This window comes from Dromiciops gliroides, chromosome 5, assembly GCF_019393635.1.
Source record: "Dromiciops gliroides isolate mDroGli1 chromosome 5, mDroGli1.pri, whole genome shotgun sequence".
NCBI classification, from domain to species: domain Eukaryota; kingdom Metazoa; phylum Chordata; class Mammalia; order Microbiotheria; family Microbiotheriidae; genus Dromiciops; species Dromiciops gliroides.
Genome location: NC_057865.1, coordinates 194,527,571 through 194,555,118, shown reverse-complemented (window position 1 = coordinate 194,555,118; position 27,548 = coordinate 194,527,571). Strand labels below are relative to the sequence as shown.

Here is a 27,548-nt window from a genome sequence, read left to right as displayed (position 1 = left end):
TATTATCATTATTACATTTAAGGAAATCAGGCTCTGTTAGCCCCTTCTCCTGCCTTCTCTGACCCCTCCAATCACCCTTCAAACAGGCCATTCTGTGGGGGACTTTTAATTCACTTTCAAAAAAAAAAATGCTTTTGAGACAAGAACGGCCCACACAACAGAACTTTCCTCCTATGTGGGCTGTGCCCTTAAAGCAAACCAATTGTCAGACTGCACTGGGGAAGACGGTGGCCGAGAAGGAATAAGGAACTACATTTCCCAGGATTCCTTAAGAGAAGAGGGTGGCGATAGGATAAGGGTTAGGGAGGGGCGGGAAGACAGAGGCCACGAAGGAACAAGGAACTACATTTCCCAGGATCCCGTGCAGCGTCCGTAGCTTCCGAGCGCAAGTTCAACATGGCTGCGGCCACGGAGCACGATTCTGTCGCCAGTTCATCGGAACCAAAGGAGGCCGAAGTTCAGGAGTCTAAAACGTTTAAAGACCTGGTAAGAGCGGGGTTGGGTCGCTTTTATTTATTCAGTTTTCCTCTTTTGTTTTTACATAGCAGTTCCTGGATCAGTCTGGGAACCTTTGCAAACCCAGGCTGGAAGGATCAGGCGATCAGACCATAAACATTTATTAAACACCTATTGTATGTCAGGTACTGTGCTGGGCATTTAGTCCATAAACGTTTATTAAGCGCCTCCTGTGTGCTACAGACTGGGTAGTCAGTTCATAAACATTTATTAAGCACGAACGGCGTTCCAGGCACTGTGCTAAGCCCCTGGTCTCACCCTGGCCCAGGTCAGCGCCAGTTTCCTCGGGCTTTGAGCCGGGCGGGGGGGAAGAAGATGTGGCTTTGCGGGCCCGACCCTGCCTGCGGGAGATGACCACCCGCGTGGGCATCACCAGCCTTTTTGAAGGAAGAGGACAGGCCGGTGTCTACACCTGGTCATGGGTTGCATGCTCACCTCCCCCCTCTTTAGGATGGTATATGTATATGTGAGATAACCTGCAGAATTGTCCTAGATGCATGAGATAAATTGTAGAATAATCCTAGATGACTTCTCTCTCACACACACCATGTTTATGTGGCATACATATAAGTATGTTATTGTTGTTCAGTCATGCCTGACTGTGACCACATTTGGAGTTTTCTTGGCAAAGATACTGGAGCAGTTTGCCATTTCTTTCTCCAGCTCTCTTTACAGATGAGGAAACTGAAGCTAATAGTGTGACTTGTCCAGGGTCACACAGGAGTTTCAGGAAGGCCCTTGCTGCCTGAGGAAAAATTACAATGTATCCTCTGTGTGTGTGTGTGTGTGTGTGTGTGTATGAGAATACATATAGGAAAACCCCACAATGTAGTCTATGTATACATATAGGGTATAATATATGTTAAATAATATAATATACAATCTAACATAAAATAATGTATAACATGATATATAAAATATATAAATCTGAACTTTATTCTATGTGTGTATATAGGCTATGAATGTACGAATACTTATTGGATAAATCCTCAATATTTCCTACGTGTAGATATAGGGTATTTGTATAAGGATATATATTGGCTGAATTCAGTTTGTCCCATATGTGTGTGTAAGGTATGAATACATAGGATAAATTATGGATTTATTCTGTGTACATGCATGTGTTTGTGTACATTCATAAACACACTACATATATATATATATAGAGAGAGAGAGAGAGAGAGTGCATACACATATTTGTATACCATTCTTTGCATGTTGTCTCTCTCCCACCCCCCAAGCCCCCCGCCCCCAATCAGACTGTGAGGCCCTTGAGAGCAGCACTTAGCACATTGTAGCTAAATACTTGTTGCATGAGTAAAGTGATGCCTGCTAAGCTAAATGTATATGAAGGAAAAGAGTTTTGGGAGCTACAGGTAAGGTTTATTTTCTCTGAATTCATAGGGTGTGACAGAAGTATTATGCGATGCCTGTGACCAGTTGGGATGGAAGACACAACCAAAATCCAGATTGAAGCTATTCCCATGGCGCTAGAAGGTGAGTTTAAAATGAAATAATATACAGTACATGACAGAAAATGGCACAGAAAGGAAGGAGTGTAGGTCAGATTGTTCTCTTTCTTAATATCGGGGATTCTTAATGTGAGGTCTTAGAACTTGTTATTAAAAAATATTGGTGTAATATATTTCAAGGTAATTGATTTCCTTAGTAATCTTATATATTTTATCTTATGCATTTAAAAGCATTATCCCAAGAAGGGGTCCTTAGGCTTCATCAGACTCTTTCTCTGGGTCCATTCCAGTTAGACCCAAGAATAGGGAGAAGCAAGGTGGGGAATTCTTTAGGTTCCAAAAAGCAGATGATGTACCTTAAAGATATACTTTGTGTTTAATATACAGAATAGTAAACCGAAGGTAGGATAATAGAAAAATTCAACAAGTTAAGAATCTCTTCTGTGCAAGGGGTTGAAAATGACAATTCCAGCTTTCAAGAAACTTACTGCATTCTGTTCAGTGGGTGTAATGGAGAGATAACATTTGCAGGGGCAAGAACTAAACAAAATAGGAAAATTTGAGGAGAAAACATTTTTTTCATGACAGTAACCCTTGGGAGGGGAGAGGTTGAAACATTCCTACCCTGACTTGTGACTGTCCCATACCTTCCTGTGCATGGCCTCCTGATGCCGGTAAAGGTGCAGTTCCTGTGGCGGGAACACAGGGAGACCTCATTGGTCCCCAGCATGCTTTGATGACCCCAGGGAATTCCCATTTCTTTCTCCGTGTTCATAAATGACATACATATTTCATGTAAAATGTTAGTATTATGGTCACAAATATAAGAAGTTGTGATAACTAAATGTAAGGAGTTTTTTTTCTTGTTGACTATGTTGGGGAAAAAAAAAAGTATATATATATATATATATATATATATATATATATATATATATATATATATACTTACCCAGCATTTGAGATTAATAAAATTTGTCTCTGTATAGTTCATTAAAGTTAGTTTAGTGTCATCCACTATTAATCCAAGTGCTCTGTCCAGTAGCTTTAGTTGGAGAGACCAAGACACATTAAGTAGCATGAAATGATATATGCATTCAAGGAATATTCATCAGTTGCTTACCTCTAGGCAGTGCACTCTCCTAGGTGCTAAGGAAGATATGAGTAAGAATGAGACATGATTCTTGTTCTCTATTAGCTTTCAGTCTATCAGAAAGGATAAACACTCACATACATATGCATACATATATATATATATATACACACATACATATGCATATATTCGCTCATTTATTTTCAGAAATTTTTAAGCTCTTTCTTATGTACAGAACATGCCAGGTGGCTGGTAGTAAACACAATTTAGCAGAGACACTATCCCTCTTACAATCTAGCTGGAGGAAGAGGTGCAAAATCAAATAACTGCAATAGATGTTAGATGATGAATACATTAGATAATTGCAAAAGAAACTGTTTGAGGTCTGGGGGAGATGATCATTACTAATAAGGAGGATCAAGGGAAAGTTTCATGGGAAAAGTAGCAGATGAAAGGATGGGTGGGAATTCCTAGTCATGGTGAAAGAGGAATGACATTCCTGGCAGAGGGAACAGCATGAGCAAAAGCAAGGTGGTGAGAGAGTACTCCTCCTGTTATGGTAATGGAAAGGCACCTGATTTCACTGTAGTTTATATTCTGTAGAGAGTGGGAAAAGACTGAAAAGGTAGGTGGCACCAGATTGTGAAGGGCCTTAAATACCAAGGAAAGGAATTTGAATTCTACTTAGTAGTTAGTAAGGAACCATTGCAGTGACATTTTCAATTCAATTCAATAGACATTTATTAAGCACCTACTATGTGCCAGGCACTGTGCTAAGCACTGAGGATACAAATAAGAAAACAACAACTCCAGCTCTCAAGGAGTTTACAGTCTAATGGGGGAGACAGTACACAAAAAGAGGCAGGAAAGGTGGGGGTACCAGGTTGTGCCTGGCATTTGGGCATCTTGTGGCATCTTGTGGCGGCCAGGTGGAGGAGCAGAGACAAAGTGGATCGAGCTGAAAGTCCACTTTCTGTCTCTCCAAAAGAAGACTTTGGGAGGAGTTTGGTCCTTGGGCCCTCCTCTCACTGTGGAGAGAAAGCTGGGGGAGGTGGGGTCAAGGCTTGAGTTAGCAGCATGGTAATAAGATTAGAAATGATGAGCTTATCCTAGGAGGGGCGGCTTGTTCTGAGGAATTGAAAACAGGCAGAGTAGCAGATGCACAGTGGAGCAGATAATGAGATTTGTGCAAGAGAAAAATGGTTCTGACAGCAGCATGATTGGAGGGTGAAAAATTGGAGGGTGAAGGTAGGAGAGGGTATTAGGCTGTTACATTAGGGGAAAGTGAGGTCCTATACAAGATTGGTGGAGTTCAGAGGATGGGATGTGAGTAGAAAGGCACAGACTTGAAAGCATGAGTTATGACTGGGGAATGGCAATCAATTCAAAGAGTGTATGTACAGGAAAGTAATCACTAAGCATTTATGAAGTACTTACTATGTGCTAGGTGATGACACTGTGCTAAGTGCAGAGGATACAGAGGGAAAAAAAAGCCCCTGACCCTAAAGAGATTTCTTTCTAGTGAGTGGGGAAGACTGACTGCATGTGCAGATCAGTACAAAGATTAATTCAGGGTGTCCCAGAAGTCTTAATGCAGGTCTAAATTCCAATGGCTTAACATTGCACTAAGACTTTGGGGACCTGCTGTACAGAGGAGATGGAAGATAGCCTAAGAGGAGAAGGCCTCCTGGAGGAGTTGTTACTTGAGTTCAGCTTTAAAGGAGGCGAAGGATTCTGAATGTTGGAGTTGAGGAGGGAGAGGATTCCAGGAATGGAGGGCGGCCGGTACAAATGCCCAGAGATGGAAGATACAGTGCTCTGTGTAAGGAAAAAGATGTGTTAGAGGGGCTCTATATACAGGCAAAATGCCAAACCAATTCTCAATGTGATTTTAGAGGCAAAGGGAAGCCATTGAGGTTTGTTGAGTCTGGTGGGGGAGGGCAACTTGGTCAGACTTTGCATTTAGGAAAATCACTATGACAAGTGTTGTAGACGATGGATTGGGGTAGAGAGAGAGTAGGTGGGTTGGTGAGTATAATTAGGAGGCTGTTGCAGTAGTCCAGGCAAGAGGGTGCTGGCTGTGTGAGCTGGGAGAAGGCAGCATATGTAAGAGATGTTGTAGAGAAAGAAATGATAAGATTTGGTAATTGATGTGGGGTAAAAGAGAGAGGAGTTGATGATACCGAAATTATGAAACTGGTTGACTGGTGGTGCCCTCAACAGTAATAGTCAATAGTCGGGGCAGCTAGGTGGTGCAGTGGATAGAGCACCAGCCCTGGAGTCAGGAGTACCTGAGTTCAAATCTGGCCTCAGACACTTAACACTTAGTAGCTGTGTGACCCTGGGCAAGTCACTTAATCCCAATTGCCTCACTGAAAAACAAAACAAAAGAAAACAAAAAAAAAATAGTCAGTAGTCACTGTTCTGGCCAGAAACCCTGAGCGTCTTCCCCTTCCAGTTTGATTTTTTTTTTCTCTTAAGTAGGGAAACTACTTCATCTTTTGCCTCATTTCTTACCTAGCCTTAAATCACGGAGTGGATGTTACCTTAGACAAACTGAGGCCTGTAAAAGACCTTAGCTTGAAAAGGCCATGGTCTCCCACTGCATCTGGGGCCATCTTCAATCGTCCTGAACCCAGATGGCTCTGGAGGAGAGAGTGAGGCTGATGACTTTGCACAGCTCTGCCTCACTCAAATCCAACTCACTTGCAAGTCAAGATATCACCCTCCTGATATCATTGGTCCTCTTGGAGAACGAAGGACAAACAACAAACAATAGCCACTAAACATTTATTAAGCACCTACTATGTATCAATCATTGTGCTAAGCACTGGGGGTACAGATAAGAAGAGGAAGACAATCCTTGCCCTTCAGGAGCTTATAGTCTAAGGGACAAGACAGTACTGAAAAGGAGGCTGAAAAGGAGGGGTAGAGGTTTCAAAGGGCTGGGGCAGGATGTTGGCTGAGTTGAAACCAAGGAAAAGAGGTAGGGAGGTTTGGAAGACGAGTGGGTTTTGGAGGGAAAGGTAATGGATAGGAAAGTTTGAACTCCCAAGAAGTGGTTGGTGATGTGAGAATGAAGAGCAGGGGAGAGACCAGAGCTGGATATTTAGATCTGGTAGTTGTCAGCATAGATGTGATAATTAAATCCAGAAAAGCTGAAGAGGCCACTAAGAATGAAGAGAGAGAAGAGAAGAGGGCTTCAGTTATGGTTCTGGGGTATAGATACAGCACAATACATGAGGGTCCCCCAGAGGATACTGAAGAGAGAGTAGATACTTTCCAAATGTTAGTTGAGGTGAATTGAATTAAATTTCTTGTTTTCATCATCCCTCCCCTTTATTGTTACTCCTCTGCTTGAAAACAGTGAGTTCTTATTGTATATGGATTGTAGACTCCTTATCCTGAGTCCTTCAAGGCTGTCTGCTGTCTGGCTTCAATTTACCTTCCCGGTCTCGTTTCTCACTACACATGTCCAGGGATATTAGACCACTGGACTACTCATTGTCTTTCATTCTCATCTTGTTCTCGTTATGTATTCCAGACTACAATAGATTCTCCTTTCCCCTTTTCCACTTGTTGAAATAGTTCCCTTCAGAGTCCAGCCCAGGTGCCATTTCCGTGAATGCTTCCATCATTTTTACTCTTTACAATCTTTCTTCCCTGTCGCTTGAACTCTCCTTTGCCCTCTTCACATTCTATTATAGTTATTTGTATCTATGTTCTATTCTGTTAGTTTGTAAGCTCCTAGAAAGCAACAACTATGTCTTATTTCAATTGTGTATCCACAGTGTTTATGCATATCTTTAATTGAATTGACCAGAGTACATCTGGAGTACTGTTCAGTTTTGGCTGCCATATATGAAGAGGTTTATCGTCCAGATGGCTTCTACAGGAGCATAACTGGAATGTGAAGGCTCTGGAGATCATGTGAAATGCAGAACAGTTGAAGAACTGGGGGTATTCTTCCTTGAAAAGAGAAAAGTTAGGGGCAGCTAGGTGGCGCAGTGGATAAAGCACTGGCCCTGGATTCAGGAGGACCTGAGTTCAAATCCGGCCTCAGACACTTGACACTTATTAGCTGTGTGACCCTGGGCAAGTCACTTGATCCTCATTGCCCCACAAGCAAAAAAAAAGAAAGAAAGAAAAAGAAAAGAGAAAAATTAGTTGGGACATTAGAATTTTTAGAAGATGTTTAAGGGCTGTCATGTAGAGGAGAAATTGGATTTACTTTTTATAGTTCTAGGGCAACCATGGGTATTTTTTTTATGTGGTTATGCTAAAAACCAGAGGGCACTTGGATTTGGCCCTTTGGCCATAGTTTCTTGACCTCTGCTCTAGAGCATTAGTAGTGGAAGTTTTAGGAAGGCAGATTTGGATTTCATGGGTAAGAACTTGTAACAATTAGAGTTGTCTAAAATGTATTGGGCAATGAGTTCCTGGGCAACATAAGTATGCAAGCAGAAGCTGGATAATCATCTGCCAAAGATATAGAGGGGATTCTCCCTTTCATTGGGAGGTTGTGCAAGATTATTGGTGACAAACTCAAATAGAAATAGGGCCTTTAAACTGAACATCCTTGTGGGCCGCAGATTAACTTAGAAGACTATATACTAACATCTATGTTCTATTACATTTTAATTTATTTTGTTAAATATTTCCATTCCCATTTTAATCTGGTTTGGGCTGTACTTGGGAGTGTTGTACACTTGACACCTCTGCGTTAGATGATCTTAAAGTTAAGTTCTATGATGTAATAATAATCAGGGAACATTTGTGAGAGCTACTTCTAGGCAAAAAAGATAAATAAGAGACCTGGGTAATCCATAGTCTGAATATTGCCTTATTTGGACAGAGATAAATCATTCCTTAGCATGTAATCTAAGGCTTCCTAAAGCAGTGCTAAAATTCTTTTATCTACCAACTAAAGTTTAAACTACTGTCTTTTTTGTAGGTCGTGATATCATTGGTCTGGCAGAAACAGGCTCTGGAAAAACAGGGGCCTTTGCTCTGCCCATTCTGAATGCTTTGCTAGAGACACCACAGCGTTTTTTTGCTCTGGTTCTCACCCCCACTCGAGAACTGGCCTTTCAGATCTCAGAGCAGTTTGAAGCTTTGGGGTCTTCCATTGGAGTTGAATGTGGTGAGTGGACAAAGAAGAGCTATGGTGGTAGGGGTGACAGGAACAACTGAAAGGGTATGAAAATAGGTAGTGGGAGGAAATATTAACTTTGTATTAAATTATGGCCTTAAGTAGCTCATTGGTAACTTACAATTATAATTTTGTTTAAACCCAAGAGAAAATATTTTGGAATGAATTGTGATAAGTTTTAGATTAACCATGGAACTAACTCCTTCTTGTACCAACTTCATATTCTTTTCTTCAGCTGTAATTGTGGGTGGAATTGACAGCATGTCCCAGTCTTTGGCATTGGCAAAAAAACCACATGTGATAATAGGTAAGTTGCTCTTTCTATTTGTAAGACTCTACTACTGATGGAATGGGGTGGTGATGATGGTAGAAGGGGGAGTCTATTATGTTCTTGGGACTTTGAGGAATATCAGGTTATTGTTGTCTTTGTCCCTCTGAATTCTTTTGTGTAGTACAGTTAATTCTCTTCATTCTCTTTTGATTTTCTTGAATTTACTTTTTTTTTTTTCTTCAAACCTTTCTTGGTAGCAACACCTGGTCGCCTGATTGACCACTTGGAAAACACAAAAGGTTTCAACTTGAGAGCCCTCAAGTACTTGGTCATGGATGAAGCAGACCGGATATTGAATATGGACTTTGAGACAGAGGTTGGTTTACTTGTACTTTATCACCCTTTCTGAAGAGTCAGGTACTTAGGACAAAGGCCCTGAATTTTATTACTATTTTTACACACACACACACACACACACACACACACACACACACACACACACAAAATTAAACAGCTATTGTATCTAAGGCAGCATATCAGATTCTGTGTTCCCAGTCCACCCAGTTTTGGATCTTTGTTAACTATTTTACTTTTTCTCCTCTTCCAATTTGAAAATATTTTAGCTTTCTTATTTCTCTTAGAATTTAGCCTCATGACAGTACTTTGGCCATGAGCTAAAACATTTGTATATGTTTAGGTTAGAATTATATTAACCGGGACAGCTAGGTGGCGCAGTGGATAGAGCACCTGCCCTGGAGTCAGCAGTACCTAAGTTCAAATCCAGCCTCAGACACTTAACACTTACTAGCTGTGTGACTCTGGGCAAATCACTTAACCCCAATTGCCTCACTGAAAAAAAAAAAAAAAGAATTAACCATATTTTCAAGACTTCTTACACACAGTTGAGAGACTCTCTTCTTTTACCTTGTAAGTGAAGGTAGCTGGGTGGCTTAGTGCATAGAGCACTGGCCCTGAAGTCAGGAGGACCTGAGTTCAAATTCAGCCTCAGACACTTGACGCTTACTATTTTTCTAACCCTGGAGTCACTTAACATCAATTGCTTCAAACATCCAGGGCCATGACCTGATGTATATCTTGACACTGGACCCAGATGGCTCTGGAAGAGAGAATGAGGCTGATGACTTTGCACAGCCTTGCCTCACTTAAATCTAATTCAGTGCAAGTCATGACATCTAGGGCAACCTCCCAATGTTGTGGTCCTCTCTGAGAATGAAGGACAAAACAACTACATCTTAAAGTGCTTGGTAACCATTTTATCTCCCTGATGACAATTGATAAACATTTCTTTTTTTTTTTTTTTTAGTGAGGCAATTGGGGTTAAGCGACTTGCCCAGGGTCACACAGCTAGTAAGTGTTAAGTGTCTGAGGCTGGATTTGAACTCAGGTCCTCCTGAATCCAGGGCCGGTGCTCTATCCACTGCGCCATCTAGCTGCCCTGATAAACATTTCTTAAACAGCTGCTATGTGCCAGGCAGTGGAAATGAAAAAAAATGAACCAATCCCTACTCTCAGGGAGCTTTCATTCTAATGTGTGTGGCAATAAATACATAGATAAGCATATATAGAATAAATAGGAAGAGGATAAATACAGGATGGCCCAAAAGTCTTAGTGCAGTTTAAAGCTTAAATAGATTTTTAGACCACCTTGTATAAGGCACTTAGACAGGGAAGAATATGAAAGGTCTAACGACCGTGCCTCTTCAGCTGTTCAGGGGATCAAGTATGTGTTGGCAAAGGCTTTTTCTGAGTTCTTACCTTGTGGTGACCATTTTGCAATCAACCAGTTAGTCAAGAAGCATTTATTAAGCACCTGCTTACTCTGTGCCAGGCCTTGTAGTGGGCACCAGGGAGACAATACCAAAATACTCAATATTCCCTATTCTCAAAGGGCTTGCATTCTGTTAGGGGAGACAGCACATACATACATACATAATTGTTTGTAGAATTAGTACAAAGTAAATTCAGGGCAGTTAAATTCACAGTCATTAGAGATGGGGAGAGGGCACTATTGAGGAAGGGATCAGAAAAGGCTTCATGTAGTAGATAGTACTTGAGTTGTTGAAAATTCTTTGAGGTAGAGGTGGAGAAGGACTGGATTCTTGACATGGGGGCTGGCTGATGAAGAGCCCAGGAGTCATGGGATGGAGTGCTGTGTATAAGGAACATAATTTTTTTTTTTTTTGGGTGGGGCAATGAGGGTTAAGTGACTTGCCCAGGGTCACACAGCTAGTAAGTGTCAAGTGTCTGAGGCTGGATTTGAACTCAGGTACTCCTGAATCCAAGGTTGGTGCTTTATCCTCCGTGCCACCTAGCTGCCCTCTAAGGAACATAATTTTGACTGGATTATAAAGTATAGGATTGGGGAGGGTAGTGTATAGAGAGATTGGAAAGATATGTGGGAGCCAGGTTGCAAAGGGCTTTAAAAGCTTACCAAAAGAGTTTACACTTAATCCTCGAGGCAATAGAAAGCCATTGAAATTTATTGAGCAGGGGAGTGACAGTTTTTCAGCAGTGTGTAGGATAGACTGGAGTGGAGAGAGATGAAGAAAGAAACTAGTTAGGAGGCCATTGGAGTAATCTGGGGGGGGGGGGGCGACAAGGGCCTAAACTTGAGGTTGTTGCTCTGTGACTAGTGAGAAGGAATCAGATATGAGAGATACTGTGAAGGTAGACATGGTAAGATCTGGCAACTGATTGGAGATATATTGGTTGGGGGAAAATAGAGTTGAGGATAAAGCTGAAATTAGGAGTCTGGGAGCTTATAAGCATGGTGGTATCTTGCACAGAAATTTGGTAGAGGAGTAGGTTTGGGAGAAAAGGTAAAGAGTCCTATTTTGTACATGCTGAGCTTGAATCATCTCTGGAACAGTTTGAAATACCTATAAGACAGGGATTTAGGACTGAAGCTCCAAGAAGACCGTGGGTCTCAATATAGAAGCCTAGGAGTTAAATGCATAGATATCAAGATTAAACCCATGGAAGATGATGAAATCACAAAGAAGACATAAAGAGGAGAGAAAATGATCCAAGACAGATATTTTTTATATCGTACTTTAATGTTTGCAAACATTATTGTATTTGGGCTTCACAGCTCTACAAGGTTCATACTGTTATGAGGGATATTATTATCCTCATTTTACAAATGAGGAAACTGAGGCTAATGATGACAGTGTTGCCTACCTTGCTGGTGGCTCAGTGGAGAAAGCACTAGGCCTAGAGAAAGGAAGACCTACCGTTCAAATCCAGCCTCAGACACTTCCTAGCTGTGTGACCCTGGGCAAGTCACTTAGCTTCTGACAGAAAGATTCTCTGGATCTGCTAGAGGAGGAAAGGGCAAAACATTCTTTGCCAAGAGAACCCCATGGACAGTTGGTCCTGAAGAGTCAGACATGACTTATAGAATGAACAACAGAATGGCCAGAAAGCTAGCAAATGTCAGAGGCAGGTTCCTGATGGGATCTTCTTTCTTTAAGTCATGACATCTCTAATTGTCATTGAGCAGATGGGTGCATATTGTTTTTGTCTTTTCTCATAGATAAACTCTAGTAGCCATTTATTTGTCATTTTCTTTTCTCTAATGACCAGTGGTGTTGGTCATGTGGTCCACCTCCTTTCATTCCCCAACCACTTGGTCCCAGCACTTGCGAGAAGGCAGTTCTGATCTGCTGCACTGAGGGGAGTAGCCAAGGGACAGGTCAACAGCTAGATTCACATTCTTCTTTAACTGTGCCCTAGGTTGACAAGATTCTGAAACTAATTCCCCGAGATCGTAAAACATTTCTTTTCTCTGCTACCATGACCAAGAAGGTGAGTCTTGTTTCTCATGTTTACCCATGAATTGATTTGTAAAGTAGCCTTGAGTCAGGAATCAAAGTCACCACTCTTGATTTTATTCATTCAGGTGCAAAAACTTCAGCGAGCCGCTCTGAAGAATCCTGTGAAATGTGCTGTGTCTTCCAAATACCAGACCGTTGAGAAACTACAACAATATTACCTCTTTATTCCCTCCAAATTTAAGGTCTCTATTTCTGTACCCCTAGTTTTTTACCTCAGATAAATTGTTGATTTTTGATGATCCAAGCTTAGTGGGTAGAAATTGTAGTACAGGCAACTCTAAATTGCAAAGTAATTTGCATTTGGTTTTGGAATGCATTTTATACCTACATTTTTGTCATGGCAATGATAAATATTTGGGGAAATAGCATTTATGACAAAAAATAAGGAAGTCCCAGCCACCCATCCTGATGCTGATCCCATTCAGTGTGAGTTATACACAACATAACCTCTTACAAATTCAATGTACTAGTCTTCCTAAGTTAGCTTCTCTTTCTAAGCTAATTATGTGGCTTGAAACTCACATAGGAAGAATATTTTGACTTAAAAGGCCTTTTCTGGTACCTAAATATGATTACTGGGAAGGAAATCTCAAATCATGTCCTCTACTGCTAGATTATACGTATGAAATAAGTTGTTCATAATACCATTAAAGAAATTGAAAGGAAAGCAGGATGCCTTGCTGTCCCCTCCTCGCTCTCTCCCATGAATGAGAGCTCAGATAAATTAAGAATCAACTATGTGAGGGGGACAGCTAGGTGATGCAGTGGATAGAGCAACGGCCCTGGAGTCAGGAGTACTTGAGTTCAAATCCGGCCTTAGACACTTAACACTTACTAGCTGTGTGACCCTGGACAAGTCACTTAACCCCAATTGCCTCACTGAAAAAAAAAAAAAAGAATCAACTATGTGCTTTTGTCTCTTTCAGTCATAGGAATATGACTAAGAGATGTAAGGACCTTAGAGGTTATCTTGTCCAACTTTTCAAGTGTATTAATCACCAATTTTCTTTCCCAGTCCTTAGCACTTGTCTCATTTTGTGTAATCTCTAGGACAGCTACCTCGTTTATATCCTGAATGAATTAGCAGGCAATTCCTTCATGGTATTCTGCAGCACTTGTAACAACACCCAGAGAACAGCCTTGCTACTCCGAAATCTTGGATTCACTGCCATCCCTCTCCATGGACAGATGAGTCAGGTGAGAATTCTTTGGCTTCATTAGGTAAAAACTGATAGCATGAGAAACAAGTTTGATTAGAGAGTTTACATGCTACCTGTATTTTTATTTATTTTATTTATTTATTTTTTTTAGTGAGGCAATTGGGGTTAAGTGACTTGCCCAGGGTCACACAGCTAGTAAGTGTTAAGTATCTGAAGCCAGATTTGAACTCAGAGACTCCTGACTCCAGGGCCAGTGCTCTATCCACTGCGCCACCTAGCTGCCCCCTTGTCTATATTTTTATTATATGCTAACTTTTTTGCATAGACTATGAGGTATTGCCCCAGAGAAATGAATACTTGTTGTTTTCTTATGACTTTGAGGAGACACAACGTGAACTCTGTGAAGAACCTTTACCCCTCCCCTACAAGGAATATTCTATAGACCAAATATGAGTTTATTCTGTCCTCAGTAGAAGAGACACTGTTACTAAGTTGACCCTCAGTTTTCTTGCAAGCATTTACTAAGCACATGTGTATTGAGCACTGGAGATACAAAGATGAAAAATGACATAATCCTTTTGTCATAGTCATTTAGGGGGAAAGATATACCACATATGTGAACGATATGGTCAGGTAGAGTGTGGAAAGGGAAAAGGAGAAATTCAAAGGACTATTTGAAAGCACAATATGAAAATTTGAGGACAGAACAGATCATTTTTCATCTCAATAGATTAGGGGGAAAGAGTGCTGAAGGAGATGATTTTGGAGGTGAATGTCATAGGTAAGGAGGAAGTGCAGGCTTCTCATGAATTGGAAGTGCCTGAGTTTAGCTGGGGAGAGATGGAAGATGGAATGGTTGTCTGCATGAATAAATGCTTACTAAATTGAATTGACACGCGGTAGAACAATGGAGGATGAGATCTAGAAGTGGCTTATAATCTAGTTTGGCTTGAACGTAGAGTGTATGAAAGGATTATAAAAGGGTGTAATGTGAGGGGCGGCTAGGTAGTGCAGTGGATAAAACACCGGCCCTGGATTCAGGAAGACCTGAGTTCAAATCCCGCCTCAGACATTTACTAGCTGTGTGACCCTGGGCAAGTCACTTAACCTTCATTGCCCTCCCTCCCCCCCCAACCAAAAAAGGGTGTAATGTGACATGTAGACAGCTAAATGGTAGAGTGGATAGCAGGCCTGGAGTCAGGAAGATCTGAGTTCAAAACCAGCCTCAAGACACTTACTACCTATGTGACCCTAGGCAAATCATTTAACCTCCTTTACCTCAGTTTCTTCATCTGTAAAGATGAGCTAGAGAAGGACCTGGCAAAACACTCCAGTATCTTTGCCAAGAAAAACCCAAATGGGGTCACAGCTGAACAAGAACAACAATGTGACCTCAAGGTGGAAAGGCAGATTGGTGCCAGGTATGGAACATCTGGTTAAGAAGTTTGTCTTTTACTTACTAGCTGTGTGACCTTGAGCAAGTCACTTAAACCCTCATTGCCCTGCAAAAAACAAACAAACAAAAAAAGAAGTTTGTCTTTTATTCAATCTGCAATAGATAATTCATTGAACGTTTTTGAGAACAGATTGGAGAGGAGTGAAAAACAGTTACATAGAAAGAGTGGTTAAGTGGCCATCTCAGTAATCTAGATTGGACATAATGAGGATCTAAAATATAACGATGACACTATAAAAGGAAGGAAAGAGACATGAGATAAATTGTGGAGATAGATTCAATAGAATTTAATTGACTAGTTGAGAGGTGGGGTAAGGAAAAGAAAAATGTCAAAGATCAATTTGAATTTATGAATTATAGGCTCCTGACCACGGGTGCAGTGTACCTGGCAAAGACTGGCAAAGATGTATTCACCTTGAAGCTTGCAAATGTGATTGAAAGTGCTTTAAACTGCTAGGTAATAAAGAATGTAATTACAGTATAGGAAGAAGAGCAGTTGAGATCCAGAAGTTCATAAAACAAAAATCCAAGCAGGGATACAATAACAAAAGCTTCTAACCTCATGGATAACAAGAAGGGAGGATCAGAGATTTGAATTCATAGAGACAAATTTGAACATATAGCTATCATCAAGAGTTGATAAGATGAGACCCATGAATGGAATAGGGCTCTGGAAGTGTGTGCCATGTTCAGAAGAAATAGGATAGGTGAGAAAAAAATGAAAGGAAAGTAGTTAGTATTATATAATTAAGAAGATATATTCATTTGGGAATCCAGGAACCAAAGAGGAGAGACATGTTAGAGAATACTTGGGTAAAAATCAGTAGAAGCAGATTTAGAAGCCACTGGAATATTCTATAGACCACCTACACAAAAATAGAAGATGGTGAATTTGGCAAACAGATAACAGACCTGGCAGAGAGGCATGGTACACCTGCCAGAGTTTTATCATTGATAAAAGCAAGAAAACTAATAATATCTTGATTTGTCTTCATGAAAGTTTTATCCTACAAAAGGTGCTGGAACCAATAAGGGAAGTTCTATTCTAGATTTGATTCTCCCCAACAAGAAGAAATTGGTTTTGGGGGTAGAAGTTATGGAAATGTTGGTGTAACATAACCACTCAGTCTTAGAGTTTATATTAAAGGAGAGGAAAACAAGCAATAGTTTGGCAATAGTCCGCTCTCCTTTAGAATTGGGGAGAGCAGACTTCAAAGACTTCAGTCCAGGAAGATAAGTAGTAAGTATGCTGTGGCCTAAAATTCTGCAGGGAAGGTGAGCCCAAGAAGTGTGGGAAGTTCTTGAGAATGAAATGCTGAAGACACAAAGTAAAACACTAGCAGTGAGGAGGGGAAAGAGGATGAGATGTCTAAAGAGCCGGCTGTAGATACACAGATAGCTCACCAAGCAACTTACATTGGAAAGAGATGTGTACAGAAGATGGAAGGAAGGGCAGGTAACCTGAAGAATACAAAAGTGTGGTGCTGCCCTGTGGGATCAATGCGAGGAGTACCAAAGCTTAGAGTGGGCTGAGGCTTGTAAGGAAGAACTAAGGACAACAAAAGGTTGCTGCATTGGAGAAATGAGAAAATCAAAGAAGAAAGAGGACCTGACTTGGGGAGGGGCAACATACTGCATTACTGAAGTAATTGATAGATGTGACTGCCGTACCAGTCTTGGTCACCTTTGAAATCCTATTAAATATGGAAAATGGAAAATATGTTATTATAGGATTGGAGAAGGGTAAATGCCTTAAGTTTTTTTTTGGGGGGGGGGATGTGGGGCAATGAGGGTTAAGTGACTTGCCCAAGGACACACAGCTAATAAATGTCAAGTGTTTGAGGCTGAATTTGAACTCAGATCCTCCTGAATCCAGGGCCTGTGCTTTATCCACTGCGCCACCTAGCTTCCCCCTAAATGTCTTAATTTTCAAAAAAAGGAAAGAGAAGAGAGACATAGGCACATAACCAACCTGATTTTGATTCCTATCAAAATTCTAAAATGTATTGTTAAAAAGGATGGTTAGTGGGGCAGTTAGGTGGCACAGTGGATAGAGCACTGGCCCTGGAGTCAGGAGTACCTGAGTTCAAATCCGGCCCCAGACACTTAACACTTACTAGCTGTGTGACTCTGGGCAAGTCACTTAACCTCCATTGCCTCACTAAAAAAAAAAAAAAAAAAAAGGATGGTTAGTAAAATGAGAAAAGGAAGTGATGATGACAAAAAAGAAATATAATATGCTTAATAACGTATCCTGCCGGATTAACCTCATTTCCTTTTTTGACAGGTTCTTTCATTTATTTAACAGGTTTATTAAACTGGTGAATCAGGGAAAGGTTATAGCCAAGGTTTTAGGAAAGTATTTGATCAAGTCTCTTGGTCTGTTCTTATAGAAAACACAGAGAGGTATGGGCTAAATGATAGTACCATTAGGTGGAGCTATTGCTACTTGTTGGTACTGGTTGAATGGAATAACTGTCATTAATGGTCTGATGTCACTTTGGAAGAAAGTCTCCAGTGGATTTCCCCAGAGAGCTATATTTGGCATTGTCCTATTTAATATATTATCAATGACTTGGATATGACATGTTTATCAACTTTGGGCATGACTCCAAGCTGGAGGACTGGGTAGCTAACACAATGGATAACAGTATCAGGATTCAAAAAGTTTTTGCTATGCTGTAATATTGGACCAAATCTAAAAAGAGAAAGTTAATTGGGGTTAAATATAATGTCGAGGCACCTAGGTAATGTGGTGGATAGAATACCAATTCTGGAGTCAGGAGGACCTGAGAAATCTGGCCTCAGACAGACACTTGAAACTTACTAGCTGTATGACCCTGGGCAAAGTCATTTAACCCTAATTGTCTTGCAAACAAACATAAATAAACAAACAAATAAATAATTGGCCAACCTAATAAATAATAAGTGAATAAGTGAATAAATAAGTGAATGGATGAATGAATAAATGAAGTGACTTGTGCTTGGTTCAAAAAAGTTAACTGTGGCGGCAGCTAGGTGGTGCAGTGGATAGAGCACTGGCCCTGGATTCAGTAGGACCTGAGTTCAAATCCAGCCTCAGACACTTAACACTTACTAGCTGTGTGACCCTGGGCAAGTCACTTAAGCCCAATTGCCTCACTAAAACAAAACAACAAAAAGTTAACTGTATAAATTGAAGATGGTGAGGCAAGAGTTCATCTGAAAAATGATGTAAGGATTTTAGTGAACTGCAAGCTTAGTGTGAGTTAGTAGTATGAATGACATGAAGCCTAGAAAGCTAATTTAGTCTTAGGAGGCATAGGGTTTTGGACCAAAGTTAGTGATCATCCTGCTATCTTCTACCCTCTTGAGACCACATCTGAAGTATTGTCCTTAGTTTTGTGTACCACATTTTGGGAAGGACCAATATTGATAAGCTGATAAATGTCTGTTTAGAGGGGGAAACCCAAGATTTTTAAGGGCTAAAATTCTGGCTATTCTGTCTAAAATATCTAATGAGTGGTCGCCAATAAATTATAAGCTTCAGCAAGAGTTAGACTTTTAAGCATTTATTAAGGAGAATAAGAATTTGGTAAAGAGAGAAGAAAAGGCCTAGATTCCTATCTATTAAAGGGAGAGCACATTTCTAGCTCCGCTCTCCACCACAGTCCAAAAGAAAGAGCGTGAGTCAGAGTGCCCAGCTCTTCCTTCTTCCTCCCACTAGCCAACGTCACTTCCTGACACCAAAGAAAAGATGCATGTTCTTGCCCTCAAAGACCTTCCTTTCATGGCTGAACTTTTCTACAGTAAGTCTCCAGCAGGTGGCGTCATTCCAATCGTTACAAGATAGAGAAAGGGCCTCAAATTTGTTCCATATGATGGATGCTCCAGTAAAGAAACATTGTACATTTATCCTAGAGAAGAAAAGATGAGGGTGGGGGTAGGTGGAACATAATAGCTGTGTTCACATATTCAAAGGGTTATCATGAAAGGGGGTTAGATTTGTCATATTTAGCACATAAGGAAGAACTAGGCGTGATGAATGGAAGTTGCAAGTTATCAAGACACCTATTTAGGCTTGAGGTCAGGAAGAACACTTTTTTGGGGGGGGGGCAGTGAGGGTTAAGTGACTTGCCCAGGGTCACACAGCTAGTGTCAAGTGTCTGAGGCCAGATTTGAATTAAGGTACTCCTGAATCCAGGGCCAGTGCTTTATCCACTGCGCCACCTAGCTGCCCCTGGAAGAATTCTTAACAAGTAGAATTCTCCCAAAGCAGAATGAGCTGCTTTGGGAGGTTGTGGGCTCCCATTGGTCTATATTGTAGAGAGAATTGTTTTTCAGATGTGGGGTGGACTCAGTGACCATTGAGGTCTTTTCCAATTACAAGATTCTGTGACCCCATGATATGATTTTTGAGTCTGAGTGACTGGAAAAATCGTGGTGTCAGTACAGAAAGTGCAACCTGCATTAGAGACAGCAGGTGGTTAAGAGTTTTTCCTTCAGTGAAGTAGGAAAGTTGGGAAGAGGTTTTTTGGAAAAAAATAATTAGTATAGTTTTATTCAGATTCTGTGATCGTGCTTTTCTTTGACATTTTGTTACCATTTTCTAACCCTAGTTTTAAGCTTGTATTTGAATTAGGACCTGATAAATTTTTGTATACTAAGTTGTTTTGTACTTGCTTGTTGTGTTCTGTACTTCTGTTTATACATCCTAGGGTCAGGCTCTCTCTTCTTTTCACTCACAGTCTCGTGTATTTCTTTTCATTCTTCCAGAACAAACGCCTGGGATCTCTTAATAAATTCAAAGCAAAAACAAGATCCATCCTGCTTGCCACTGATGTTGCAAGTCGAGGTCTGGACATTCCCCATGTAGATGTTGTGGTCAACTTTGACATTCCCACCCATTCCAAGGTAAGTTCTGCTTGCCTCTTCAGCTTAAATAACATGTTTCTAAATGGAAATGTTTTCTGATTTCACTGACTGGTGAATGTCAAAATATAGGAAAGGAACTGTTGTAGAGCAAGAACAAACCAGGTCTAGTCAGCAGGCATTTATCAAGTGCTTACTAGGTGCTGAAAGAACAGGTGGCCAAGGTCATGCTGGAGAATGCTTACTTCAAAAGGTACAAGAGTGAGTTAGCAAAGGTTTCCCACAACCATCATTTCTTTAGAGGAGCAAGCAGAATGTTAGGCTGCAGTTTGGGATTTTCAGTTTCTTGCAGCCTTGGACATAATTTATAGATTGTCATCATGCCAAAAAGAAGAGAAAATGGGGTTCTAGGTCACCATTTGTAGTAACCCTACGAGCAGCACAAAAAAGACTTAGTAGATGTTGGGACTGGAAACACAGCCCCAAGCCAGTTTGTTCTTTTGTATCAGGGGCTCTCTCCTTTCTTTCCTAGTTTGGGATTAGGTGATTCTGGCAGTGTTTTTCTTACACCTGGCTTCATGCTGGCACATTTTTCCCCCCAGTGCTAGTGTTATTTTTGCTTTTGATGGACATTTTTTTTTTTTAAGGATTACATCCATCGAGTGGGTCGGACAGCTCGAGCTGGGCGCTCTGGCAAGTCAATCACCTTTGTCACACAGTAAGCGATCACATTGTCTTTCAGCCTTTAGAACTAAAGTGCTTGTGCTTTTCTTTCTGCTTGGGAATAGTTGAAGCATCCACTTCATTTCTTAATTTCTTTTGAGAAGCAGAGAATCTTACACGCACATATGCCTTTATAGGTGGGTGGTCTGTTTGTTATTCAAGGAGCGAAGGTTAACATTCTCATGGGCATTGCAAGGGATTTTTATTAGACTTTGGGCTGAATTTTGAGTCTCAGATGATCCAAAATCATACCAATTTTCTTTTCTTTTTTTTTTTTTTCAGGTATGATGTGGAACTCTACCAGCGTATAGAACACCTAATTGGGAAGAAACTTCCTGCTTTCCCAACTCAGGAAGAAGAGGTCATGCTGTTGACAGAGCGTGTGGCAGAAGCCCAGAGATTTGCCCGCATGGTAGGGGACTTTGTATCTTTTTCTCTTCTGACTTCAGTATGTATCAAACCAGGTCTCATCCTTTAGTGAAGAAATTCGAGACAAAGATTCATCTTTGGAAGTGTTACTCACCACCTGGCATCTTTTCCTTGGAGGGATGGAAAGTGAAGGGCTTTTTTTTTTTTTAAATAGTCAGGGGAGGTTCTGAAATAATTAGAATCCAAGTCTAACATCTTTCCTGGTTTTTGTTGTTGTTTTTTGTAGGAGATGAGGGAGCAAGGAGAGAAAAGGAAACGTCCGAGAGAGGACAAAGCTGATGATGATGACACAGAAAATGCTATGGGTGTACGGAACAAGGTCGCTGGAGGGAAGATGAAGAAAAGGAAGGGCCAGCGGCCCCATTCATAAAGACTTGTTTTGGGGGCAGCTAGGTGGCACAGTGGATAAAGCACCGGCCCTGGATTTAGAAGGACCTGAGTTCAAATGTGGTCTCAGACACTTGACACTTTAACTAGCTGTGTGACCCTGGGCAAGTCACTTAACCCTCATTGCCCTGAAAAAAACCAACCAAACCAACCCAAAAAACCAAAATAAAAATAAGACTTATTTTTGAGACATTTTTTGGTAAAAGAGGACTTCATCGAGAACAGAACCCCACCAACAGTACTCTTCAGACTAAAGCCTTTCAAGCCCGAACCAAGATTCTGGTTAACTGCACAGGTGCTAATTCTATATTTGCTGGCTTCATTACAGAGTATTTTTTTTTTTCTCAAAATGGCTGATTCCTTTTTACTGCTGTGCCACACACAACCTTAAGCTCCTGTTCTGGTGACATGAGTAGGACACTCATATTCCCTCCCTTTCCTTCCCCTTCTCCCTGCCTTACCTGATGATTCCCAGATCTTCACAATCAGGCTTAATCTCTCTCTAGGACTCTAGTCACATATCATCAGTGGGAGTTCTGGCAATCTCTCCCTAAATGTCCCCTTGTCATTTTACACTGAATATGTTGAAATTGGAACCCTCATTTTCTCCTGTCTATTCTTCCAATTTCTGTTGAGGACCATGATCTTTTCTTTCAGCTAGATTCATAACCTTGTCATTTCCCTCCACTCTCAATGATCTCTCTAATCAGTTGTCAAGTCTTGGTTGTACACAGTGCTTCTAAACTTGGGGTCCGCAGGGTGGATGGGAGAAAGAAGTTACATCTTTATTTTTCCTAACCTCTAAATGAAATTTAATATTTCCTTTGATTATGAATGTAGGCAACAAACATTATTCCAAGAAGGGCTTCATGGGCTTCACCAGGCAGTCTGAGGGATCTGTGACACAAAAGATGAAGGATCCTCCTCTCCAGGTCCTCATCTCTTCTTGTCTGACCTGTTAAAATAATCTCATTTCCTGTCTCTCCCCATTACAATCTGTCCTCCATAGAGCAGCCACATTAATATTCTTAAGACATAGGCCTGACAATATCATTCCTCTGCTTAAAAACAAAAAAATCTTCACTGGCTCCCTCCTGTGATCTCTAGGTTCCTCAGCTGGATTAAAAAAAAATATTCTTAGTCATCTATAGAAACCACCTAATATAAAAAGAACCAGGAGATTGGAGGTGAAACTGGGCTTCTGTTATGTACAGTTAGTTTCTATTAAGTGTAGATTAAATTATTTTCAAATTTTTATTTGTGGGACAATGAGGGTTAAGTGACTTGCCCAAGGTCACACAGCTAGTAAGTGTCAAGTGTCTGAGGCCGGATTTGAACTTAGGTCGTCCTGAATCCAAGGCCAGTGCTTTATCCACAGTACCACCTAGCTGCCCCATAGATTAAATTTTAAGAAGAGAGTAGAAAAAATTCCCTTGGTTGTGTTCCCTTCTGAATTTTATTTTATTTAAAAATTTTTTTTGATGATTTCTTCTATTGTAGGTGCCTTTTTCTTTCTCTTATTTAATCCATGTCATTTTCTACTAACTTTCCCCTAACCTGTACAAACCCTCCCGTGTATTAAGTTGATATAATCAAGAAATTGGCTGTGTCTGAAACTGTCCTGTTCTGCACTTCTCATCTTGCCTCTCTGCAAGATCAGCAGTGATGTATCCCACTGTCTGGCTCCCACCTCTCTCCTTCATAATAACTAACATTTGTCCCACACTTTAAATTTTGTAAAGTACTATACGTGCATTGTCTCACTTGAGCTCCACCACAACCCTGTCGGATACTACAGGCATTGTTTTTTCTCTTTCATTTTACCAATAACTCAGAGACTTAGAAAAATTGTCACTTGTGCATAATCATGTGGTTAGTGAGACAAAGGCAGAATTTGAATTCAAGTCATCCTGGCATCAAGTCCAGTATTGATTGAATAAATAAAGCATTTTTAAGGTGCTTACTGTGGGCAAACCACTGTGGTAAGTTCTGGGAATACAAATGGAAAACTAAGACCAGTCCAGGCTCTCAAAGAGCTTACATTCTAATAGGTGAGAATATACACACATATGGAAGATTCCATCTGAAGTCAGAGGGAAAACACCATGGGCCGGCAGCAAAGCCAATTTTAATGCCTCTAATATTACTTCCACTGATAAGATTATATTCGTTGCTGACATTGAGCAATGGTGCCAAGGACTTGGGTTGCAGGGATTTTCTTTTCTCAGACTTCAGTAGCTACGATTGTGGAGCACATGCAGGAGCAGGTGCCAGGCTGCATCTCCCCAGGGTTTGCTTCCCAGGATGAAGACTGGGGGCACTGGGCTGGAAACATTGTTGTTCTCAAGGCTGTTGGGTCTGTCCTGGGCTGTGTCCATGCACCAGTTGGTCGAGGTGGTGATACTTGTGGTTTAGTTTGCCCAGCCAATGCTGTCTGTCTCCTCCTCCCTCAGGGTAGAGGCTGCTCCAATCAGGCTCATGTGCCTGCCCTAGGAGCGGTATTGCTGAGAATGGTTGTCCCCTGCTCCACAGAAGTTACAAGTCTCTCTGCTGTTCTCATTGCCTCTGTGCTTCAACCAAACTGGCCTGCTTTATTGCCTCAAGTCAGTGTCTCGTCCCCTGTCTCTCTGTATAGGTCTTCCTGTGCCAAGAAGGCACTTCCTCTTCACTGCCTTGTCCTAAAAATCTCCATATGAGGAGAAAGGAAGACGTACAAGGGGGTGGTCTGGAGGTGCTGAGAGTAGCTTTAGTCCTGGAAAAGTAATATTAAAAGGAAAGGAAAGGTTCTACGCAAGGGTCTTCTGAGCAAGAAACATGGACTGGCTCTAGAAAATGGGGCTGTCCCTAGGTCAGACATGAAGATGGAAGTATTGTAAGTGGGGTCGATGACCAGGGAAAAATGCAGAGTCTCTGGTAGAATTTTCTGGTGGGTTAGGTTTTCACGTCAGGATTTCTAGGATAAAAATGTGTCTGTCCTAGGAAAGGGACTTGTTTCAATAAGGAGATGATGTAAGAATTTGGTTTTTGGCTGGTGTGCTGTGATACAATGTGAATAATCATTTTTTGGATATGTATATATGTCTTTCAGGGGGGTGGGATCGTCTTAGAATCAAAGATTAACTTTGAGAATGAAAGAATTAGCTTCCACAATTGAGATGCCTTAATTAGGAGGCATTTATTAAGTGGCCACTATGCTCCAGGCCCTGTTCTAGGTGCTGGGGCATACAGAGACAAAAAATAAAAATCTCTGTTCTCTGGGACCTTACAGGGGAGACAACATGCACATATGTAATTAAGTGCATTTGTTTAAGGAATTTTGCATTTACTATGTATATGTAAAAATAGATATGATATGCATAATGTATACATACCATTTTGTATGCACAGTATATACAATTATATAGATAATAAATGCAAGATATTTTAGGGGGGAAGATTACCAGCAGTTGGTGTCGGGGAAAGACTTTGTGTACATAGTAAGACTCAATCTTGAAATAAGTAAATAATTTTATGAGGTTTTGAGATAAAGAGAGTGAAAAGGTCCTTGGTTAGCTTGCCCTGGAGGACTCTGGAAAGCTCCTACTTCCAGGCAAATCAATGAAAACCTTGTGTTAATTTTTGATAATTCATTAGCGTTTTTCCTTTCAGTAGTCCGGAGGCTCCCACAGAGCTCGTTAGATTTGAGAAGTTTGTCTTTGAATGTGGGGTAAAATGAAATAATATTATGAAGCTCTTTCCAAACCTTGAAGTGCCATATAAATGCTAGTTATTAGTGATAGGGAGTAGGTAGTAGGGTAGAAGGCTGGACCTGGAGTCAGAAATACCCGAGTTCAAATCCAGCTTCATGCATTTACTAGCAGTGATCCTGGGCAAGTTGCCTGTGCCTACTTCAGTTTCCTCATCTGTAAAATGGGGGTAATAGTAGCACCCACCTCCCAGGCTTGCTGTGAGGGTCAAATGAGATAATATTTATAAAGCACTTTGTAAACTTTACGGTGATATATAAACACTAGCTATTAATATTTCCATTAATTTCATGAGGATGTCTATAGAATGGTTAATCTATGTCTGTCTACCTGTATTCTCTCCTATCATTTGATCCTCAGTCTCCCTTCTTTTGGTTCTAGTTCCCCAAGATTCGCTTTGCCACAGGAGGCACATTGATTTCCCATGGCACAGTTCAGGGTCGGCCAGATAAGAACCAGAAGACGCTAGAGATATGGGGTGATAACTGTGAGAGCAGCAGCTTCAATGGCTCCATGTCTACAAGTCCCACTGTTAGAGGTTTTACTGGATTGAATGATTTGGGGCTGAGGACATACATTCCAAGCATCTCTCACTTGAAGTGTGTGCAGATATGCCTACCAGACTAAGTGAATTCTCAGTGAGAGTTATAGGCTAAGGAATATGAAGGTGAAACATTGTCAAAGGTGTATGATATGATTATGGATTTGAGTCAGATTAAACTCTGACCATGGGGTCTGGAAGGTACCCAGACCTGCCCCAGTATAGTTTGTTAGAAGTTTATTGCTTGTCAAAATTCTCACTGTCTCCTTTAAGTTTTATTGCCAATTAACAGTATTTTTACTTCTGCTCAGTCTCCCCACTTGTCAGCTAAGTAACATTGTCTCTTTTTCTCAGAGCAGAATCCCCTTGGCCTTGGGGTCCCAACAATGGATTATTCTTTTCTTCCCAACATAGCCGAAGATAAATTTTAACCCTGTCATCCTTATCTTTAGAGACAGGGGCCTGGAGAGGGGAGTCAGTGGGAACTGTGAGATGTGAAACATCTGACTCTCACTCCCCTGTTTCCTTTTCCTTTGGTTTGACCTTGTTCCCCCTCCCCTTTTCCCCCTTGTCCCTGGAACACGTATGCATGTCTCCATACGCACCCTGGGTGAGACAGGATTGGATGTTAGATTGTGAGCTCATCCACCCTAGGTGTACGTGGGGACAGTCCTTTTCAAGATTACTATAAAAACCTAGAGGATTGGGCATATCTTTGCAAGACTTCAATGTGTAATTGGGTTTTGCCCGTCCTCATGAGGATGTAATAAATCTGTCTCTGCTTGACTTGGTGGTCTCCTCGAGTTATTTGGGTAAACTGAGGCAGTTTGCTCCATACAGATGGGGGCGCGTCCGGGATCTCTTTGGGGATCTTTGGAGACTCCCAGGAGCCTGTCCTTCTGAACAAGGACGTCCCTGCTGAGTTCAGCAGGTTCAGGGGTCTGGCTCTTGGTGAGGCTTCTCAGCATCCATGCCCGGAAAGAGAGAGAGACTTAAAAGCCAACCAGACACAGGGATGCCGGCTAAAGTAATGAGGAGTATCCGGATTGGTTCGGTCACAACGTGTGCACAGACCCAGACTGGTGAGTAACTGGGTGACCATTCAGGGGGATTTCTAGGAAGAAATCGGGAACCCCTAGTTATCATCCTAAGGTCTGTTGAAGTTTTGCAGGGTTGAATAGGTCACTAGGACTGAATAGACACCCTGATACGAGATACAGAATTAACCTTAGGGTGCCCTCTAGGTCCTATTGAGTTTGCGGGGTTGAAAAGGTCTGGGGACGCCCAACCAACAATAGACACCCCGAACAAAATATAGGAACGCCCCTAGGGGGGGTTTAGTACCTGTTGTTTGCAGGATTGAAAAACCGGCTAGATGGTAGAGACCTTTTAAAGGTGGAGGTCCATGCTGAGCCAGGGTTGAATAGACATCCTGAGCAAAAACAGGAGCCCGGTGAGTTCAGGGTTAAAAAGTCCAGACCAGGCTAGGATCTTGAACAAAATACGGGTAGAACATCTAGAGTAGGGCAAGTTTAAAGAGCCAGAGGAGGCTGGAAAAAATCCTGGATTAGATAATTGGAAGGAGACCTTTTCAATTGAAATTAAAAGTAGAGGTCCAGGAGTAAAAATTCCATCAAAATAACTGTATTGACAAAAGAAGAAGAAAGGGAAATTGATCCCTGCAGTCTGGGTTAGAGAAGGGACTGAGAAGGGGATTGTAGAATTTGTAAATTACTCAGAATTTGAATTGAGCCATTGAAATGTGATCTGTCTGCAGCCTTAGGTAAAAGGCTGCTGACCACAAAGGAGAAAGAGTGAGTGTGAAGTTTGTTCTTAGGGAACACCTAAAGTTTGTAATAGGCAGATTAAAGAAGAGAATCCCCTGGGTCTATCTTAA

At 41.2% G+C, this 27,548-nt stretch overlaps 1 protein-coding gene across 1 annotated transcript; it reads left to right on the top strand.

Moving 5' to 3' along the window:
• The first annotated feature begins 378 nt into the window (after window positions 1-378).
• Window positions 379-25,892, top strand: DDX47 (DEAD-box helicase 47). Its single transcript, XM_043967008.1, is given in 13 exon segments — window positions 379-486; window positions 1,921-1,963; window positions 1,966-2,013; window positions 8,033-8,221; window positions 8,466-8,537; window positions 8,759-8,877; window positions 12,258-12,329; window positions 12,424-12,540; window positions 13,409-13,555; window positions 19,730-19,867; window positions 20,473-20,543; window positions 20,831-20,960; window positions 21,204-25,892. Coding segments are annotated over 13 exon segments (1,380 nt in total). The 5' UTR covers window positions 379-396; the 3' UTR covers window positions 21,348-25,892.
• Window positions 25,893-27,548: the final 1,656 nt, after the last annotated feature.